This window comes from Cherax quadricarinatus, chromosome 6, assembly GCF_038502225.1.
Source record: "Cherax quadricarinatus isolate ZL_2023a chromosome 6, ASM3850222v1, whole genome shotgun sequence".
In the NCBI taxonomy this organism is placed as follows: Eukaryota; Metazoa; Arthropoda; class Malacostraca; order Decapoda; family Parastacidae; genus Cherax; species Cherax quadricarinatus.
Window position 1 is genome coordinate 10,205,590 of NC_091297.1, and position 23,470 is coordinate 10,229,059.

The following is a 23,470-nucleotide window of genomic DNA, read 5'->3' on the forward strand; positions in this document are numbered from 1 at the left end:
TTAAGGAGGCAAAGAAGGGAATGTATGAAAGTATAGTAGTACCAACACTCTTATATGAGTGTAAATGCAACAGCGAGGAGGCGGTTGGAGGCAGTGGAGATGTCCTGTCTAAGGGCAATGTGTGGTGTAAATATTATGCAGAAAATTCGGAGTGTGGAAATTAGGAGAAGGTGTGGAGTTAATAAAAGTATTAGTCAGAGGGCTGAAGAGGGGTTGTTGAGGTGGTTTGGTCATTTAGAGTGAATGGATCAAAGTAGAATGACATGGAGAGCGTATAAATCTGTAGGGGAAGGAAGGCGGGGTAGGGGTCGTCCTCGAAAAGGTTGGAAGGAAGGGGTAAAGGCGGTTTTGTGGGCAAGGGGCTTGGACTTCCAGCAATCATGGGTGAGCATGCTCAATAGGAGTGAATGGAGACGAATGGTATTTGGGACCTGACGAGCTGTTGGAGTGTGAGCAGGGTAATATTTAGTGAAGGGATTCAGGGAAACCGGTTATTTTTATATAGCCAGACTTGAGTCCTGGAAATGGGAAGTACAATGCCTGTACTCTAAAGGAGGGGTTCAGGATATTGGCGGTTTGGAGGGATATGTTATGTATCTTTATATGTATACGCTTCTAAACTGTTGTATGTGTGATTATGTGTGAGTGAGGTGAAGGTGTTGAATGATGATGAAAATATTTTCTTTTGGGGGACTTTCTTTCTTTTTGGGTCACCCTGCCTCGGTGGGAGACGGCCCACTTGTTAAAAAAAAAAAAAAAAAAGTTTCCTCTTTTTCTGGGTCACCCTACCCCTCAGTGGAAGACAGCTAATGTGTTAATCATTATGTTTGTGAATAATCATTTTTAATAAAAATCTATAACAACTGCATTGTATAATATACACTTAATTTTTTTTTTTACCATAACAGCCATTTCACACCAAGGTTCCTTGGAAAGCAGGCTAGAGAGAGAGACAAATTTTTTAGAGGGTTTGGTCCCAAATCTGCACACAGAAATAACTTCTTATGAAAGTATGAGACTCAACAGACACTGCAAAATACCTTCAGATTAAAGAAGGGTTGCCTTGATTACTCCAAGATCACATAATAAGTGTAAAGGCTTATACATAAGGACAATTAATGACAGACCCTTGACTGTCTTTAAGATGGAGCTTGATAAGTTCCTCCATTCAATTCCTGATTAGCATGACTGGTGCTTATACTGGCCTTTGTGTAGCTAACACCAATGGCCTGTTTGGCCAGGCTACCCACCACGAGGTTTGTTTTGGAACCAGGTCTTGGGGTCATTGACCCTTCAAACTGTCTTCAGGAAGTGGTGATGCCAATCTCGTTCTTCCCTTCCAACAGACAGCCAGTATAGAAATAAGGTATGGTATCTCAAAAAAAGAAAACACATTCACTATCATTCATTCAATAGCTGTATTGCCAGAGGTGCATGGAAATCACAGTTCAAATGGCCAACCAAATCATAACATCCCCACCCATCTTCCAGCATGGAATAACTGTACCTCTCACCTCCAGAATTCAAGTCCAATTAACCAGTTTTCCTTGAGCCTCTTCATAAAAGTTGCCCTGCTTGCATTCCAATGGCATATCAAAAAAAAAAAAAATTGTCTACACCCTGATCTAACACTCATGGTTCGTAGAATCACCTTGCACACTGAGGGTCCAGGATGGATCCCCAATATGGGTGAAATCGGCATTTTCCTTACACCCACTGCTGCTCTTCAACTAACAGTAAGTAGGTACCTGGGTGTTAGCCAACAGGTCGCATCCTGGGGGACAGGATTAAAAGGATCCCAATGAAAATAAGCCAGAGTCCCTGATAATGTACCAACTTCATTGGATTTTCCTAGGTGGCTAAAAATCTTAACAAACTCTTATCCTATCTCATTTCCTCTTAACATTCCTAGGACATCTACTTCTTTAATCCATGTTCAATAGGCCAGAAAAAAAAAGACTGAAGCAAAACATGGCATGTCTTAATTTACAAGCAAGTTGTGTTCCAAGTCTTTCAGTTCAAAAAGAAAACAATAGTACATTGTGCAGGAAGATGTAAATGATTCCAAAGTGCTACACTTCTAAGCGTGGATGTACGCAAGTTGGAGCATTTGTATACTGGGAGACCTTATGTAATGGAAATAAAGAAAACAGTACTATCTACAATCTATTCAAAATAAAATACAATACTATCAAAATGTGTGGTTGTAAACCTGGAAAGAGAGCTACAGCTGAAACTATTATATAAATACTCTACCTGTTTCATGCAGAAAATGGAGATCTTTTTTCATAGCTATAACATTTGCAATAATCTTGAGTGCAAGTGGAGTTACATAATCATCTTTTTCATCAACAACTTGTTTAAGAGTCATTGCCAGATCATAGTCAAGAAAAGCTGTAATAGAACAACTATTTAAGTCATTACCAGATCAGAGTTAAAAAAAAAAAAAAGCCATAACAGAACAATTATTTAATAAGAAAAATACTTCCCCTCCAAGTGGTGCCTACCTGTACTCACCTATTTGTACTCACCTATTTGTAGTTGCAGGGGTCGATTCATAGCTCCTGGCCCCGCCTCTTCGCTGATTGCTACTAGGTCCTCTCTCTCCCTGCCCCATGAGCTTTATCATACCTCGCCTTAAAACTATGTATGGTTCCCGCTGTGTTCATATACAGTGGACCCCCGGTTAACGATATTTTTTCACTCCAGAAGTATGTTCAGGTGCCAGTACTGACCGAATTTGTTCCCATAAGGAATATTGTGAAGTAGATTAGTCCATTTCAGACCCCCAAACATACACGTACAAACACACTTACATAAATACACTTACATAATTGGTCGCATTCGGAGGTGATCGTTATGCGGGGGTCCACTGTACTGTGGATCAGTCAGCTTGGATTTGGCCACAGAAGCTACAATGTCTAAAATTATTTATAAAACAGCTGAATTCTTTCAACACGTGAAAAAATGCCTGCATGAATATAAGTGAGGTTGCTGGATCAGTTTTCAGCACTCTTTACACTATCCAAGTATTTCATTCACATCTCTGTTTCAAAGAATCTGACAGCAAGACAGACATGAAGTTAAGTAGATCCTCTCTGTTGTTTTTTTTTTTTAATTTATGAGCACACTGTGCTTCACTTTCCATCTGTCTGCCAGATTACCATTTTACAGTGAAATATGAAAGTTTTTCAGAGGATAACTTTGCTTGTACATTAATTTACGACCCATAATGCTATCTGGTTTGGTCTTTAGTTTTTTTTTGTTTACATCCGGTCACCCTGCCTCAGTGGGAGACATATTAAAAAAAATCCAGTAATAACTTAACCTTTCTTCAGATATTTCAATGTCCTTTTTTTTTTCTTATTTTTGTAGTTGTTTGGGGTTTAAATATGCAAATTCATAAACACACTATTGAACTTAATAATTAGTAACACACATTTCTTCCTCCTATTCTGTGATTTTTGACTTCATTCTTAAAACTCTGAATTCTGTATTTCACTTTTAGTTTACTTTTAATAAGGAATAAAATTTAATTATAATTCACCATGTCAAAAAATTGAAATGGTCCCCTGGCCCTGGTAAATAACTAAGAACAAAGAATCTACATGGTAGTATTCTCAGGGTTCTAGCCTGAAAAATAAATTAAATTTTACTTTTCCAAAACTCCCAATCAAAATACTTAAGGCTGAATAACTATGAGTTTTAATAGACATGCCTGAGGCTGAGTAAATATGGGTCTTAACAGATATGCAGTAGTACATGTGTAATAGAGGGAGAGTATAAACAATAATGTGAGAAAATTCAACTAATCAATAGTAATGAGGCTCTAATTTATGTGAATGAGTTTGTATACAGAAACAGACTATGACTGGTAATGAAAGATATACTGCATCAAATACCATCCTGTGGTATAGCAGTGAAGATTATTAAATACATACTGATAGTGACAAAATATGCAGTGATTAATTTATATTATATACATACTGCAAAATCAATACAAAATCCATACAGTTCTTTTTATTGAAGTCACTGGAGCAGCTTATATACCAGAGCGCCCTCACTCCAGCATACAGTGTGGCAAAGTAGGTGGGTGAACTTAAGATTTGTAGAGGGGGCAGTCTGGTCCAAAAATCCACAGAATCTATCCAATCTGTTTCATTAAGCCAATCTTTTATCCACAGCTCTGAAGATCCTTCCAGCAAGCCTCGATATTGAAGGTATTGCTGGCATATTCGTTTTCCAATCTAAACAAAATAAGAGAGAATGTTACATGGTACAATAAACTATCAACACTACAGCATTTAAATCTGTAATGCCCAATATACATTATTATTCATGTTCTAATATTATCATTGTAATAATATTCATTCTAGGTAGTAGGTTGGTAGACAGCAACTGCCCAGGGAGGTACTACCGTCCTGCCAAGTGAGTGTAAAATGAAAGCCTGTAATTGTTTTACATGATGGTAGGATTGCTGGTGTCCTTTTTTGTCTCATAAACATGCAAGATTTCAGGTACGTCTTGCTACTTCTACTTACACTTAGGTCACACTACACATACATGTACAAGCATATATATATATATACACACCCCTCTGGGTTTTCTTCTATTTTCTTTCTAGTTCTTGTTCTTGTTTATTTCCTCTTATCTCCATGGGGAAGTGGAACAGAATTCTTCCTCCGTAAGCCATGCGTGTTGTAAGGGGTGACTAAAATGCCAGGAGCAAGGGGCTAGTAACCCCTTCTCCCGTATAAATTACTAAATTTAAAAAGAGAAACTTTCGTTTTTTGTTTTGGGCCACCCTGCCTTGGTGGGATACGGCTGGTTTGTTGAGAAAAAAAAAAACAATATTCATGGGGAAGAACTAAACCATGAGGGCCACATAGCACCTGGAAAATGAGAGAGAGTGGGGGGTTAATCAGGACTGAGGAAGGAGAGGTTAGCTCCATTTTCTGGATCGAACATCCCCTCACCAACATATGCTTGCTGAAAGAAGACAACCAGTTGCTTTATAAATAAACACCATCACACTCACACATCAGCCACTCATTAATAAACATAGTCCAGTTCAGTGATTATTATTAACTGCACCATCAGAAAATATGGCAAGATGATAGAACTTGATATCAGAAGTGAGATGTACAGACTCTGCTTGCAAAATTTATACCAGACATTAAATGACCATTCAAAGGATCAGCTGCACCCAGACAAATATTAATGCATGGGCTTGCATATTAAATATCCCGATGTGTACCAGTCACTCAGTACAGAAACCCATCACATAGGTGTGAAAGCAATGACACCTGGATAGGTGAACAAGGGGCAGCAGGTGTAAACCACACTTATCTATATGCACCTGGAAGGATGTATTGGCAAGTCTATCTACACCTGCTGCCCCTATTCACCTGACAGCAAACAGTCATCCCAGAACTCAACATTGCTTCCTTTCCTAACTCCCTAACAGGATGTGAGTGAGGGGGAGGTGCGTGTGGCATTACGTAGAATGAAAGGGGGTAAAGCAGCTGGAACTGATGGGATCATGACAGAAATGTTAAAAGCAGGGGGGGTATATAGTGTTGGAGTGGTTGGTATTTTTGTTTAATAAATGTATGAAAGAGGGGAAGGTACCTAGGGATTGGCAGAGAGCATGTATAGTCCTTTTATATAAAGGGAAGGGGGACAAAAGAGATTGTAAAAATTATAGAGGAATAAGTTTACTGAGTATACCAGGAAAAGTGTACGGTAGGGTTATAATTGAAAGAATTAGAGGTAAGACAGAATGTAGGATTGCGGATGAGCAAGGAGGTTTCAGAGTGGGTAGGGGATGTGTAGATCAAGTGTTTACATTGAAGCATATATGTGAACAGTATTTAGATAAAGGTAGGGAAGTTTTTATTGCATTTGTGGATTTAGAAAAGGCATATGATAGAGTAGATAGGGGAGCAATGTGGCAGATGTTGCAAGTATATGGAATAGATAGTAAGTTACTAAATGCTGTAAAGTTTTTATGAGGATAGTGAGGCTCAGGTTAAAGTGTGTAGAAGAGAGGGAGACTACTTCCCGGTAAAGGTGGGTCTTAGACAGGGATGTATAATGTCACCATGGTTGTTTAATATATTTATAGATGGGGTTGTAAAAGAAGTAAATGCTAGGGTGTTCAGGAGAGGGGTGGGATTAAATTATGGGGAATCAAATACAAAATGGGAATTGACACAGTTGCTTTTTGCTGATGATACTGTGCTTATGGGAGATTCTAAAGAAAAATTGCAAAGGTTAGTGGATGAGTTTGGGAGTGTGTGTAAAGGTAGAAAGTTGAAAGTGAACATAGAAAAGAGTAAGGTGATGAGGGTATCAAATGATTTAGATAAAGACAAATTGGATATCAAATTGGGAAGGAGTATGGAAGAAGTGAATGTTTTCAGATATTTGGGAATTGACGTGTCGGCGGATGGATTTATGAAGGATGAGGTTAATCATAGAATTGATGAGGGAGAAAAGGTGAGTGGTGCATTGAGGTATATGTGGAGACAAAAAATGTTATCTATGGAGGCAAAGAAGGGAATGTATGAAAGTATAGTAGTACCAACACTCTTATATGGGCGTGAAGCTTGGGTTGTGAATGCAGCAGTGAGGAGGCAGTTGGAGGCAGTGGAGATGTCCTGTCTAAGGGCAATGTGTGGTGTAAATATTATTCAGAAAATTCGGAGTGTGGAAATTAGGAGAAGGTGTGGAGTTAATAAAAGTATTAGTTAGAGGGCTGAAGAGGGGTTGTTGAGGTGGTTTGGTCATTTTTGGGCCACCCTGCTTTGGTGGGATATTCAAATTCAAATTCAAATTCAAAGTTTATTCTCTATAAAGATTACAATGTCGAATTTACAGATTTTGGTTGTTGTGTGGTTTACATGTAGTTAAATAATGATTACAGAGTGTACCACTAGAACGCCTAGCATGGCTAGGCATTTCGGGCAGACTTAGTTTAATTCTTTATTTTAAAATATTACAAATTATGAGGTAAGTTGGTATTATGGCTAAGTGACTAAATACTAGTTTGTGAGTTTAGCAATGTGAATGCTTTTGTTTTGGCACAGTACATAGTTTCAGTATTGGAGTATCATAGGATTCATTATTTTAAGATTGAGATTAATATTTCTGTTTATGGTCAAATGGATGAGTGAGTGCAAGTGTGAACCACCAGGTGGTATTCGTGTAGTTAGTTGACGGGGTTTATCAGGGAGATAAGATGTTTTCTAATGGTAGTTTTGAAGGTGATGAATGTGTCTGCTGTTCTAGAGTTCTCAGGTAGGGTGTTCCAGATTTTAGGGCCTTTGACATACATTGAATTTTTGTAAAGGTTTAGTCGGACATGGGGAATGTCGTAGAGATGTTTGTGTCTGGTGTTATGCCTGTGGGTTCTGTCACAACTATCAAGAAAGCGTTTTAGGTCAAGGTTGATATTGGAGTTTAAGGTCCTGTAGATGTAGATTGCACAGTAGTAAGTGTGGATGTACTGAACAGGGAGTAAGTTTAGATCTATGAAGAGTGGGGGGGGGGGTGTTGCCAGGGATGGGATTTAGTGATTATTCTTACTGCAGCTTTTTGTTGGGTTATTATTGGCTTTAGGTGTGTTGCTGGAGTTGATCCCCAAGCACAAATAGCATAGGTGAGGTATGGATAAATAAGTGAGTGGTATAGTGTGAGAAGGGCATTTTGCGGCACGTAGTATCGTATCTTGGAGAGGATCCCAACTTTTTTGGATACTTTTTTGGTTATGTGTTGGATATGGGTGTTGAAATTCAGGTTGTTGTCAAGGTATAGGCCTAGGAATTTGCCCTCATTATGTCTGGTAATTAGAGTGTTGTCGATCTTAATGTTAATTTGTGCATCTCCTGCTCTGCTACCAAACATAATATAGTAGGTTTCGTCAGAGTTAAGCGTAAGTTTATTGGCTGTCATCCAAGTCGATATTTTGATCAGCTCCTCGTTAACAATGGTGTTGAGGGTGGCAAGATTAGGGCGAGAGATGACATAAGTCGTGTCGTCAGCAAAGAGAATGGATTTCAGGTGTTGGGATACGTTTGGAAGATCATTGATGTATATGAGGAAGAGCAGGGGACCAAGGACACTTCCCTGCGGAACTCCAGTATCAAGTGGCCGTGTTGTTGATGCTGTGTCTTTAATGGTAACATACTGATACCTATTAGTAAGGTAAGATTTGAAATAAGCAAGCGCATGGCCTCTTATACCGTAATGGTCAAGTTTGTGGAGTAGGATGTCGTGGTCTACTGTGTCAAAAGCTTTTCTTAGGTCAATAAAAATTCCTAGTGGATATTCCTTATTTTCCAATGCTGTGTAAAGCAGATCTAGCATTTTTATGATTGCATCATTAGTGCTTTTATTTTTCCTAAATCCAAATTGGCAGGGGTTGAGTATGTTTTGTGCTGTTATAAATGAATATAGTCTCCTGTGCACGAGTTTCTCAAAGATTTTGGATAGCAATGGTAAGTTTGATATTGGCCTATAGTTGTTTAAGTCTGTAGATATGGCCAGTTTGTCGAAAGAAATGACTTTTAAACAAGTTTTTGCACCATTAACAGATATCAATTAAATTTTGGAGCTCAAATTATGACAAATATACTATGTAAATGCACCATTTATTTATTTATTTATTAATTTGAACATAATACATTGCAGTACAAGGAAATACATGCCAAAGCCCCTTGTATGCAGAGCATTATGGGCAGGCTTAAAATTAACTTAAGATTAACTAAGCAATGATATATTCAGTGGTAAACATTGTTGTAAACAGTTAACAATTAAGCACAAATGAGTATTTCAAAGACAGGTCATATGGTCATTTACTGTGTTGCTGACCATTCAGTAGACTGGAGTATTCTGTTAGATAATGTAATTAAAAATAACAAAGTTTGATTGAGTCACAGGTTAAACATTTATGAGATACAATTATTCAGTATTTATTTAGTTGTGGGTGAGTAAGTGATTTTTAAGAAGAGGCTTGAATTTATAAACAGAGTGTTTCTTTTATATTCACAGGTAGTGAATTTCAGATTTTTGGGCCTTTTATGTGCATTGAGTTTTTGCATACTGTGAGATGGACACAAGGAATATCAAAGAGTGATCTGTGCCTTGTGTTATGGTCATGTGTTCTGTTGAGGTTGGTAAGGAGACATTTGAGGGAGGGTTTATATCCGAGTTAAGTGTTCTATGTATGTAGTAGGTACAAAAACAGGTATGGATGTTTTGTATGGTGAGTAAGTTTAGAGTTTTGAATATTGGTGGAGTGTGCTGCCTGTAGTGGGAATTTGTTATGATTCTGACTGCAGCCTTTTGTTGGGTAATTAATGGTCTGAGATGGTTCATTGTTGTTGAGCCCAATGCACAAATTCCATAGGTGAGATATGGGTAAATAAGTGAGTTATATAGGACCAGGAGGGCTGACTGTGGAACATAGTACCGTATCTTCTATAGTATGCCTACGGTCTTGGAAATTTTTTTGGAAATTTGTTGTATATGTGTTTGAAATTTGAGTCTATTATCAAGGTGGATTCCTAGGAATTTTCCCTCTGTGAGCTTTGTGATAGGTGATCCATTTATCATTATGTTAAAGGGACATCTGTAGCTCTGTTACCAAACTGAATGAAGTAGGTTTTGTCAATGTTGAGAGTAAGTTTGTTAGTCCTTATCCAGGTAGATATTTTCTGTAATTCGGTATTCACAGTATTGGCTAGCATGACTGGGCTTGGGTGAGACAAGACGTATGTAGTGTCATCTGCAAATATTGTGGGTTTGAGTAGTTGCGATGCATTTGGTAGGTCATTTATGTAAACGAGAAAGAGAAGAGGGCCAAGGACACTTCCCTGTAAGACACCAACTGTAAATGGCTGTGCAGAAGAGTTTGCTCCATTTGTGTACACATATTGGCTTCTGTTGCTGAGGCATGACTTTAGGTAGTTGAGGGAGTGCCCTCTTATACCATAGTGCGACAATTTTATGTGGAGCAAGTCGTGGTCAACTGTATCAAAAGCTTAACGTAAATCAATGAAGATTCCCAGTGGGACTTCCTTTTCTCTAATGCAGTGTATATTTGTTGTAGCATGTGTATAATAGCATCATTCGTATTTTTATTAGGCCTGAACCCAAACTGACAGGGGTTGAGTATGTTGTGGGAGATGAGATAGGAATAGATTTACTTATGAATTAATTTTTCGAAGATTTTAGAGAGAGGGTGTAAGTTGGATATTGGCCTATAGTTATTCAAATCTGTTTGGTCTCCTCCTTTATGGATCGGGGTGATCCTCGCTATTTTGAGAACTGTAGGGAAGGTAGAGGATTCGATGGATTTGTTAAAAAGTGTTGCAATGATTGGTGACAGCACTTCCATGGGGAAGTGGAATAAGAATCTTTACTCCGTAAGCCATGCATGTTGTAAAAGTCAACTAAAATGCCGAGAACAATGGGCTAGTAACCCCTTTTCCTGTAAAGATTACTAAAAAGAATAAGAAGAAAATTGTCAAAGTGGGAAGTCTGAATGTGCGTGGATGTTGTGCAGATGATAAGAAAGAGATGATTGTGGATGTTATGAATGAGAAGAAGCTGGATGTCCTGGCTTTAAGTGAAACAAAGCTGAAGGGGGTGGGAGAGTTTCAGTGGAGAGGAATAAATGGGATTAGGTCAGGGGTTTCAAATAGAGTTAGAGCTAAAGAAGGAGTAGCAATAATGTTGAAGGATAAGCTATGGCAGGAAAAGAGGTACTATAAATGTATTAATTCAAGGATTATGTGGAGTAAAATAAAGATTGGATGTGAAAAGTGGGTTATAATAAGCGTGTATGCACCTGGAGAACAGAGAAGTGTAGAGGAGAGAGAGAGATTTTGGGAAATGTTGAGTGAATGTGTGGGGAGTTTTGAATCAAGTGTGAGAGTAATGGTGGTTGGGGATTTCAGTGCTAAAGTGGGTAAAAATGTTATGGAGGGAGTAGTAGGTAAATTTGGGGTGCCAGGGGTAAATGTAAATGGTGAGCCTTGTGTAGAAAGAGATTTGGTAATAAGTAATACATATTTTATGAAAAAGAGGATAAATAAATATACAAGGTATGATGTAGCACGTAATGAAAGTAGTTTATTAGAATATGTATTGGTGGATAAAAGGTTGATGGGTAGGCTCCAGGATGTACATGTTTATAGAGGGGCAACTGATATATCGGATCATTATTTAGTTGTAGCTACAGTTAGAGTAAGAGGTAGATGGGAAAAGAGGAAGGTGGCAACAACAAGTAAGAGGGAGGTGAAAGTGTATAAACTAAGGGAGGAGGAAGCTCGGGTGAGATATAAGCGACTATTGGCAGAAAGGTGGGCTAGTGCAAAGATGAGTAGTGGGGGGTTGAAGAGGGTTGGAATAGTTTTAAAAATGCAGTATTAGAATGTGGGGCAGAAGTTTGTGGTTATAGGAGGGTGGGGGCAGGAGGAAAGAGGAGTGATTGGTGGAATGATGAAGTAAAGGGTGTGATAAAAGAGAAAAAGGTAGCTTATGAGAGGTTTTTACAAAGCAGAAGTGTTATAAGAAGAGCAGAGTATATGGAGAGTAAAAGAAAGGTAAAGAGAGTGGTGAGAGAGTGCAAAAGGAGAGCACATGATAGAGTGGGAGAGGCACTGTCAAGAAATTTTAATGAAAATAAGAAAAAATTTTGGAGTGAGTTAAACAAGTTAAGAAAGCCTAGGGAAAGTACGGATTTGTCAGTTAAAAACAGAGTAGGGGAGTTAGTAGATGGGGAGATGGAGGTATTAGGTAGATGGCGAGAATATTTTGAGGAACTTTTAAATGTTAAGGAAGAAACAGAGGCAGTAATTTCATGCACTGGTCAGGGAGGTATACCATCTTTTAGGAGTGAAGAAGAGCAGAATGTAAGTGTGGGGGAGGTACGTGAGGCATTACGTAAAATGAAAGGGGGTAAAGCAGCTGGAACTGATGGGATCATGACAGAAATGTTAAAAGCAGGGGGGGATATAGTGTTGGAGTGGTTGGTAATTTTGTTTAATAAATGCATGAAAGAGGGTCAGGTACCTAGGGATTGGCGGAGAGCATGTATAGTCCCTTTATATAAAGGAAAAGGGGACAAAAGAGACTGTAAAAATTATAGAGGAATAAGTTTACTGAGTATACCAGGAAAAGTGTACGGTAGGGTTATAATTGAAAGAATTAGAGGTAAGACAGAATGTAGGATTGCGGATGAGCAAGGAGGTTTCAGAGTGGGTAGGGGATGTGTAGATCAAGTGTTTACATTGAAGCATATATGTGAACAGTATTTAGATAAAGGTAGGGAAGTTTTTATTGCACTTATGGATTTAGAAAAGGCATATGATAGTGGATAGAGGAGCAATGTGGCAGATGTTGCAAGTATATGGAATAGGTGGTAAGTTATTAAATGCTGTAAAGAGTTTTTATGAGGATAGTGAGGCTCAGGTTAGGGTGTGTAGAAGAGAGGGAGACTACTTCCCAGTAAAAGTAGGTCTTAGACAGGGATGTGTAATGTCACCATGGTTGTTTAATATGTTTATAGATGGGGTTGTAAAGGAAGTAAATGCTAGGGTGTTCGGGAGAGGGGTGGGATTAAATTATGGGGAATCAAATTCAAAATGGGAATTGACACAGTTACTTTTTGCTGATGATACTGTGCTTATGGGAGATTCTAAAGAAAAATTGCAAAGGTTAGTGGATGAGTTTGGGAATGTGTGTAAAGGTAGAAAGTTGAAAGTGAACATAGAAAAGAGTAAGGTGATGAGGGTGTCAAATGATTTAGATAAAGTAAAATTGGATATCAAATTGGGGAGGAGGAGTATGGAAGAAGTGAATGTTTTCAGATACTTGGGAGTTGACGTGTCGGCGGATGGATTTATGAAGGATGAGGTTAATCATAGAATTGATGAGGGAAAAAAGGTGAGTGGTGCGTTGAGGTATATGTTGAGTCAAAAAATGTTATCTATGGAGGCAAAGAAGGGAATGTATGAAAGTATAGTAGTACCAACACTCTTATATGGGTGTGAAGCTTGGGTGGTAAATGCAGCAGCGAGGAGACGGTTGGAGGCAGTGGAGATGTCCTGTTTAAGGGCAATGTGTGGTGTAAATATTATGCAGAAAATTCGGAGTGTGGAAATTAGGAAAAGGTGTGGAGTTAATAAAAGTATTAGTCAGAGGGCAGAAGAGGGGTTGTTGAGGTGGTTTGGTCATTTAGAGAATGGATCAAAGTAGAATGACATGGAAATCATATAAATCTATAGGGGAAGGAAGGCGGGGTAGGGGTCGTCCTCGAAAGTGTTGGAGAGAGGGGGTAAAGGAGGTTTTGTGGGCAAGGGGCTTGGACTTCCAGCAAGCGTGCATGAGCGTGTTAGATAGGAGTGAATGGAGACGAATGGTACTTGGGACCTGACGATCTGTTAGAGTGTGAGCAGGGTAATATTTAGTGAAGGGATTCAGGGAAACCGGTTATGTTCATATAGTCGGACTTGAGTCCTGGAAATGGGAAGTACAATGCCTGCACTTTAAAGGAGGGGTTTGGGATATTGGCAGTTTGGAGGGATATGTTGTGTATCTTTATATGTGTATGCTTATAAACTGTTGTATTCTGAGCACCTCTGCAAAAACAGTGATAATGTGCGAGTGTGGTGAAAGTGTTGAATGATGATGGAAGTATTTTCTTTTTGGGGATTTTCTTTCTTTTTTTTTTTGGGGTCACCCTGCCTCGGTGGGAGACGGCCGACTTGTTGAAAAAAAAAAAAAAAAAAACTTGCGACACTTTTTTGTATATAAAGGGTGGTAAGGTATTTACATCACCTGTCTTGTTTTTTAGTGTGTTCATAATAAGGGAGACTTCTGTTGGGTTAGTCGGAGCTAGGAACAGTGTGTTCGGGAAGTTGCCAGTGAGGTAGTCACTGGGTGGGGTATTTGAGCTTGGGATTTTATTGGCAAGGTTTTTTCCTATGGTGGAGAAGAAATTATTGAGTCTGTTTGCTGTTTCTGTTGGTGGGAGTTGGGGTTCATCTGGCTTTGTTACTTCAATTGTGCTGTTTTGTGATATCTTTTTTGTTCCTAGAATTTCTGATAGGGTTTTCCAGGTCTTTTTTATATCACCTTTTAAGTTGGATAATCTGTTCTCATAATACAATTTTTTTGCTCTTCTTATCAGGCTGGTTAGGATTGACGAGTAACGTTTTGTTTGGCCTCTGGTTATGTGACCCACTCTGTACTGTTTTTTGTAAAGGTGCTTTGTATTTATGGATTTGAGGATGCTGGGTGTTAGCCAAGAACTGTTCAGTCTCTTAGCTGTCATCTGTTTAGTTTTTTTAGGGCAGTGCTTGTTATAGAGGTATTGGGTCTTTTTTAGAAAATTATTAATACGTACTTTCATCAATATCTGTATAGATTTCTAGCTCAGTGTGCCAGTCAATGTTTGTCACTACTGTTGTGAAGTTATTAATGGCTGCCTCATTGTGAAGTCTGAAAGTGACTTTAGTAGTGTCTTGGGGTAATTTGCCTAGATTGGTTATGAGGAAGGTAGGGTAGTGGTCTGTGGTATTATCTGTGATTATGCCTGATTTTAAAGGGGATATGGTGTTGGTCCAGATGTGGTCTAGTAGGGAAACACTAATCTCTGTAATTCTTGTAGGTTTTGTTACTGTTAGTAGCAACAAGCAGTTACTCATAGTGTTTGTGAATTCAGTAACGTGTGGATTCTGGTCTTGCAGGAGATTTATATTGAAGTCACCTGAGAGTAGTAAGTGATCTTTATTCATGCGTGCATCAGTTATCATACTTCCTAGGTTTTCACTAAAACGGCTAATGTTTGACTGTGGTACTCTGTAGATGTTTATCACTGTGAGAGGTTTTTGTAGGTATTTGGATTTGAATTTAGCTATTATATATTCCCCATGTTCATCCCTTGAAGTTAACTATACCTATACAATATGTACGAAGATATAGAGATAAGAAATACTTATCTTGAAATACTCACCTTCATATAGGATCCTGTTACAGTGTCGCGTATGGCAGTGTTGTCGGACACAGCTTGCAGCCTGTGATAAATTTTAGCAATGATGCTGCTGCGCTGTAATCAAAGAATACCACCAACACCAATAGATTTAGTAAGAAATCATATAACTGCCACGTAACAAGTTTACACCAACATATATTAAGTCAGCAACAGAACTAGGCATTAAAAACAATAAAAAGTAAAATACACACAAAGTACACCCATTACTTACCTTAAAATATTTGTAGTCTTAATGTAGGGCGAGAGGCGAGTCATATTTATTTGTAGGATGTCAGGTGTGAGAGGTATGGTAGCCATCCAGGTGAGCCCACCGCACCCCACCCACACATAATATACTAAGACATTTAAAGCACCCCAGAGCGATAAAATACATATACAGTACATTTATTACCTTAAAATATTTATAGTAACCATTCGAGAGTTGGTCACGTACATGTGTCTTAACTGCCAGAGTCGGTTACATACTTATATGCATAAATTCTAGCGCCTTCAAATTGAGTGGGAGAAAGCTGGAAGGCCGACATGTGAGAGAATGGGTCTGCGTGGTGAGTGTGCGCAGCAGGAAAAAAATCGAGGCACCCGCATTGCATTGTGTGAACGCCATTTGGGTACGCCTTGTTCACCATGCCTCGGGGTAAGAAACTCCTCTCATGGAGAATTGGGATTCTTTTGTTCCCAAGTGATAGTTCAAATACCAAGGAAAGTGTCGGTGAAGAAGAATTTCATGGTTTTGAGGAGTTAATGATCAAAAAATAATGAACATAATACTGGTAATAGTGCAGAAAACCCACACGACCCTCAATCTTCCACCTCTGGTGCTGGGCTGTCTTGTTCACATTCAGTTGTACCAGAACAAAAGAGGAAACTGGTATTTTCCCGTGTCCAGGACTCACATGTGAGCAATGCTGATGACAGTGATAGTGAATATGATATCTGAGCTCTTGAAAACATTTCCAGTAGCGAGAGTGAAGTGGAATATTCCCCAGTGGAGCATCAGTACATACGATGCTACCTGCGCTCTGGTAGTGTGCCATATACTATTCCAAGGGGAAGGGGTACATACATCTCAGAGTACATCCCGTGGCCATACAACAGGAACAGATAGTGAAAATGAAGATGATATTATTACAATTGGGACGATTAATGTGTGTTCATCATCAGATGGCGGTGGTGTCATGCGCCATGAGGCACCAGCAGTGGCCCATGCTGGTACCCATGCTGCTGACTCAGCTGAGCTACAACAAAGCCCACCATCACCCACCCACCCACCACACCAAGCTTCACAACAACCTCCACAACCACAACCACCTGTCAATATCCAGTACCCACCAGCAGACTGCACCTGGGATTGGCAAGAAGGTGCCAATTTTGTTCCCAATCCCCATCACTTTAATGAAAGTCAAAATGGAATATGGCCATCTTGTACACTTGGGAACAATGCCACTGAACTGGAATGTTTTTAGTTATTCTTTGACGAACCCCTGATGGAAATTATTGTCAGGGAAAGCAATACATACTTCAATTACACCATGGCAAACACAATACTTTCACCAAGATCACTCCTACACCAGTGAAAGGAGACAACTGTAGCTGAGATGCATCTTTTCTTTCCCACAATAATGCTTATGCCACATGTGTATAAGCACAGTGTCAAATCATACTGGTTGACAGACTACCTGACTGCAACCCCAGATAAAACCAGATAAAACCAGATAAAACCAAGCCTGACAAAAAAGACAGGTTATACAAGATTAGAAATGTGTTAATGTATCTGAAACAGAAATTCAATATATATTTTTATCTCTTCAGGAAGCTTATTACTGATAAGTCTTTGATTTTGTTCAAAGGTAGACTGTCGTTCAAGCAGTACAGTGGACCCCCGCATAACGATCACCTCCGAATGCGACCAATTATGTAAGTGTATTTATATAAGTGCGTTTGTACGTGTATGTTTGGGGGTCTGAAATGGACTAATCTACTTCACAATATTCCTTATGGGAACAAATTCGGTCAGTACTGGCACCTGAACATACTTCTGGAGAGAAAAAAATATCGTTAACTGGGGGTCCACTGTATATACCAAGCAAGAGGAAATGCTTTGGTATAAAGTTGTTTGTACTTTGTGATTGCTACAGTGGTCTTGTATTGGATATTACTGTGTACACTAGATGTAATGCATTGTAGAATACCAGAAAGTTATTGGGTATCTCTGGTGATGTGGTTAGAACAATGATGGAACCATATCTTGGTAAGGGGCATACATTACATACTGATAACTGGAACACAAGCCCCTTACTCAGTAATTTCTTGCGAGTGAACATGACAGACGTGTGTGGCACAGCGTGTGCAAATCATAAGCATATGCCTAGGTTCAGGTTTAGCACTCGTAGAGGTGAGGTGCAGGCGTTTGCTGCCAATGACATCATGGTTTTTCGGTGGCATGACAAACAAAATGTCACACTGCTGACATCAGTTTACTAAAACGAAATGACAGACAGTGACAGGCAGAATAAAGAGGCCAATGAACCCATTCTAAAACCTGCAGCTGTGATGGACTACACCCTCAATATGTGCTCAGTGGACAAGTGTGATATGCAAATTGGGTTTGCTGATTGTGTTCGCAAGAGTTATAAGTGGTACATAAAACTCCTTTTTCATCTTTTGGACATTTCCATGCTCAATGCTTATACATGTAATACATATAAGTTGAAGACCAAAACCAAACCACAATATAGTCAATTCTGTTTGTCTGTCATCAGACAAATATTATTCTACTACCAAGTAACAACACCTGCAACAGAACACCGCCTGCAAACTGATCAATAACTACCCTCTTGTCTGAGGCCTGGTGAAGACTACCTGATACAAATGCCTCCTACTACTTTGAAAAAAACTGCTCAGAAGAGGTGTCTGTGCACATACAACAAAATGCCCACAAAAATGCAGAGACACTCGTTTCATGTGTGAGGAGTGTAAAACACCACTGTGCATGACACCATGTTTCAAAGAATTCCACAAGCTGCAGCACTTCTAGGAACATGTCCAGTGACTATGTGTATATATAATATAGAAAAATAGTAATAAACAACATTTTCTATTGTTCATTTGTGTAAACATGTTCTGTAAACAACATAATGACAACAATGTTTGTGCAGTTATTGTGTAGCATACGAGTGAATTCATATACAATATACCTTATATTGGTCTCACAGGCCATAAAAGTTACTTGAAAAAATAAATGTTAAAAAATAAAAGAAAAAAGTAGAAAAAATAAAACGATTACTGCGTGACCGGCAGTCAGAGATGTTGCTGTAAGCAGCTCACTTTGTCAACTTCACGCCTCTATATCTTGGAGTATTGATCGCAGTTTTTTTATTATTAAAACACTAACAAAAATAATCTTAACCCTTTCAGGGTCCAAGGCCAAAATCTGAAGGGGTGCCCCAGTGTCCAAGAAATTAAAAAAAAAAAAAAAAAAAAAAAAAAAAATTACACAATTAAAGATATTTTTGTGAAGGTAATAAAAAAAAATTCTGATCAGTACTTACTGAGATACAGCGGCGGGAAGTTGACCCAAAATGACCGGGTGGTGGCAACATCAGCAACTTCCGCAAAATAGCAATTTTTTTATTTTGTTTTTTTATATTTTTTTCTTTTCTTTTCTAATTTTTTTCTTTTTCTAGTAACATCTGTGGCCTGTGAGGCCAATATAATGTATATTGTATAAGTGTACACTCATTGTATTCAACACGATAACTGCACTAATTTATCATTATATTGCTTACAAAACTTGTTGACAAGTTTATTGAAAACAAAATGATGAAAATATTAGTGTGGTTATTGTGTTGAATACAACAGTACCATATAGTACCATATGGTACAATGGTGCCATAGGGTGCAATGGTACAATATGGTACAATGGCACCATATGATACAATGGTACTATATGGTAGAATATGGTACAATGGCACCATTTGGTACAATGGTACCATATGATACAATAGTACCATATGGTGCAATGGTACCTTATGGTACCATATGGTGCAATGGTACCATATGGTACATTGTACCATATGGCACAATGATACCATATGGTTCAATGATACCATATGGTACACTATACCATATGGTACACTGTACCATATGGTACAATATGGTACTGTTGTATTCAACACAATAAACACACTAATATTTTCATCATTATTTTGTTTACAATAATTGTTTACAAAAAAAATATGCAAAAATGTTGTATATTAGTAATGTTCTATTATATATTTACAAATGTACAGCCACTCGACATGTTCCTTGAGGTGGATGACAAAGCACTTTGTCTTGGAAACTGCCGAGTCACTAGCTAGCTTGCGTCGCCACTCACTCAGTCTTCGCTGGTGCCTCGTGGCATCAACACTTCCAACTGACCATATGGTACATGGTATCATATGTTACAGGGTACCATAAGGTGCAGGGTACCATATGGTACAGGGTACCATGTGGTACAGGGTACCATATGGTACAGGGTACCATATGGTACAGGGTACCATACAGTACAGGACACCATATGGTACAGATACAGTGATCCCTATGGAAATAAGTCACCATGACTTTTCTGGGTTATCCTAGGATTTTATACATATGCTGCTATGTATGATAATCTATGCAACTGTATTTGTGTACACCTGAATAAACTTACTCAAGTGCATGTGGCATCGTAAGTAAGTTTATTTAGGTATGTATACACAAATACAGTTACATAGATTATCATACATAGCAGGATATGTTTGGAGAACCTAGGATAACCCAAAAAAGTCAGACAGACTTATTTCCATTAGTGTCCCTGTACCCTGTACAGGGACCCTAATGGAAATAGGGTCCACAATTTCCCTAATGGAAATTGTGGCATTCCCACAATGCCATGCAGGCATCCAGATTTTTTCTATAGTGTGAACACTGACCACCCAGACCCATTCTCTCAGATGTAGGCCTACCAGCTTTCTTGCGCTAAATTTGATGCCGCTAGAATTTTGGCATAGATCTACAGCACGGACCCTGAAAGGGTTAAGATTTTGGTAAGAAAAATAATTTTTTTCCCGAATATTTTTCGACCCCCAGTGGGAGTTCAGGATCAAGGCTCTTGACCCTTAAAGGGTTAATGTAAGGTGAGGGGCAAGTCGTATTTATTTGTAGAAAGTCAGGTGTGGGATGTATGGTAGCCAGCCAGGGCAGCCCACCCCATCCCACCCACATGTAATGTAAACAAACAGATGCATCTGCTTTTGGTTGATACATGTTCATTCCTATGTCAGTGAATCTTATACCATAATACAAACACTTTACATTGTGTACAAGTTATTTCCATGTTGATACAGTAGAATAAATAAAGAGGAACACTCCAATTCTCATGAAACACCACTTTTAAAAGAAATGAAGCTCTGAGTGAAGGCATATGAAAGGAATAATTTTCTAGTTACCCCCAGCAATATTATAGCGTACACATTTTCTCTAATGCTGGACTAAAGAAAACGTTATTTTTGCCGTCACTCCTAGAAGTTGCCTGGCTACCACATCTCATATTTATGTTAATTTATTCTACTGTGGGGTGTATTTATCATGTTTATATGTTACATAGTGCATTTATTGTATAATTTTGAAAAAATGTCATAGATGGATTAATGGAAATGTCTATACAGTGGACCCCCAGTTCACGATATTAATCCGTTCCTGAGAGCTCATCGTAAACCAAAATTATCGGAAAGCGAATCAATTTTCCCCATAAGAAATAATGGAAATCAAATTAATCCGTGCAAGACACCCAAAAGTATGAAAAAAAAACTTTTACCACATGATATATTAAGTTTAATGCAATATAATAATTACAATAACAATAATAACAATAGAATAATCACAATAGAATAATTGACACTTACCTTTAATGAAGATCTGGTGATGATTGATGGGATGGGAGGAGGGGAGTGTCGAAGTTTTTAATGTTTAGAAGGGGAATCCCCCTCCATTAGGACTTGAGGCAGCAAGTCCTTTTCCGGGGTTACTTCCCTTCTTCTTTTAATGCCACTAGGACCAGCTTGAGAGTCACTGGACTTCTGTCGCACAACATATCTGTCCACAACATGTCTGCCCATGGTGACTTATTTTGCAGAAAAAAAGCACCAAAAACAGTGATAATATGGATAATATAGAATGTACCAAATGTATCCTTAGATGCGCGCACACTGGCTGGCTTGTAAACACTGGACACGTCTCGTACGAATCGTATCGCACACCAGGTTTTGTAACGGGAACCGAGGCAAATTTTTTGCGATGTAACACTTCGGATACCGGATTTATCGGTTACCGATGACTTCGCGAACCAGGGGTCCACTGTATTAATGTAATAAGACATTTAATGCAGCCAAGAGATTATTAATATGGCATCAAGAGTAGAGAGACTCTTAGTGATTTTAATGTGTACCTGCATGCCAGCACAGTGTGTTTTTATATTTAGGTACAGGTACACATAAGTATATAATTATCAGGGTACATATAAACCCTGCCTCGGTGGGAAATGGCCGACATGTTGAAAAAAAAAAAAAAAATATATATATATATATATATATATATATATATATATATATATATATATATATATATATATATATATATATATATATATATATATATATATATATATAAAATATGCAGTAACTTTAAAACACTTGAAATTTTGAAAAGTTTCCAGACATAATAGAGAGATGTGCTCATGGGGAATGTAAACAAACCAGGTGGAGTGGGCTGTATTAGAAAGACAGGGGGAGCCGTATAGCGAGTTTTGGTCATAATTTGAAATTGCCGTATTAGCGGAACGGCGTAAGGTGAAACACCATAAAGCAGGGCCCTATTGTACATTATTTAGGTATGCATACTGGTCAGAGAGCCCGTCATAAGTTCGAGTCGACAGTAAACGAGTACGTCGCTAAGTGAGCAGAAGCTATATTATAAATTATTATTACCAATGACATACCTTGTTCACTGAGTTCAACCTTTTCTTTAAGATGCCATGAGAAAGACAGCATAGCAGATGATGATGATGATGATGATGATGATGATGATGATGATGATGATGATGATGATGATGATGATGATGATGATGATGATGATGATGATGATGATGATGATGATGATGATGATGATGATGATGATGATGATGATGATGATGATGATGATGATGATGATGATGATGATGATGATGATGATGATGATGATGATGATGATGATGATGATGATGATGATGATGATGATGATGATGATGATGATGATGATGATGATGATGATGATGATGATGAAAAGAAGAAGAAAAGAAGAAAAAAGAAGAAAAAAGAAGAAAAAAGAAGAAGAAAGAAGAAGAAGAAGAAGAAGAAGAAGAAGAAGAAGAAGAAGAAGAAGAAGAAGAAGAAGAAGAAGAAGAAGAAGAAGAAGAAGAAGAAGAAAAAACAAAAAGAAGAAGAAGAAGAAGAAGAAGAAAAAAGAAAAGAAGAAGAAGAAAAGAAGAAAAAGAAGAAAAGAAGAAGAAAAGGAGAAGAAGAAGAAGAAGAAGAAGAAGAAGAAGAAGAAGAAGAAGAAGAAGAAGAAGAAGAAGAAGAAGAAGAAGAAGAAAAAGAAAAAGAAAAAGAAGAAAAAGAAGAAGAAGAAGAAGAAGAAGAAGAAAAAGAAAAGAAAAAGAAAAGAAGAAGAAAAGAAGAAGAAAAGAAGAAAAGAAGAAGAAAAGAAGAAATGGAGAAAAGAAAAAAGAAGAAGAAGAAAAGAAGAAGAAGAAGAAGAAGAAGAAGAAGAAGAAGAAGAAGAAGAAGAAGAAGAAGAAGAAAAAGAAGAAAAAGAAGAAAAAGAAGAAAAAGAAGAAAAAGAAGAAAAAGAAGAAGGAAGAAGAAGAAGAAGAAGGAAGAAAAGAAGAAGAAAAGAAGAAAAGAAGAAGAAAAAGAAAAGAAAAAGAAAAGAAGAAAAAGAAAAGAAGAAGAAAATAAAAGAAGAAAAAAAAAACTTGGGAAAAATCGGGAAAAATGGCGCTATTTTTGCGTTTCTTCTTGTGATAAGAATGATCTAGGAGTGTTTGCCCTGATGTAAACACCGTTTTCTTTTGTTACAGACGAGAGAACGTATCTATCTTATGATCTTATCCCAGAACGGCAGCCTCCACCACTTACCCCACTCACATGTGGCATATATTATTTATTTTGGCATCTTTATTACAGTTCTAGGTATTTATCATGTTTCTGATATTTTGGAGTAAATGTGATAGATATTACTAATATTAGCATAATTACACATTTCATTAGCGCCACAGCTAGTATCTGACACCCATGACGACTCACCAGATACTGAATGCTCCTTCTGCTGGCCTCTCCCTCTCTCCTATAG

At 38.1% G+C, this 23,470-nt stretch overlaps 1 protein-coding gene across 5 annotated transcripts in view; it reads right to left on the reverse strand.

Moving 5' to 3' along the window:
* The window catches only part of LOC128691870 (protein SERAC1), a 90,606-nt gene that overhangs the window by 50,943 nt on the left and 16,193 nt on the right, over positions 1 to 23,470 (reverse strand). For 4 of the 5 annotated variants that reach the window (XM_053780854.2, XM_053780845.2, XM_053780825.2 and 1 more), the window contains 3 exons: positions 15,026 to 15,118; positions 4,013 to 4,247; positions 2,257 to 2,394 (listed from right to left, as the gene is read on the reverse strand). In XM_053780854.2, coding sequence (XP_053636829.2) covers positions 2,257 to 2,394; positions 4,013 to 4,247; positions 15,026 to 15,118 — 466 coding nt within the window. The remainder of the gene's footprint in view (positions 1 to 2,256; positions 2,395 to 4,012; positions 4,248 to 15,025; positions 15,119 to 23,470) is intronic. The other variant, XM_070080214.1, reaches the window with a different exon arrangement.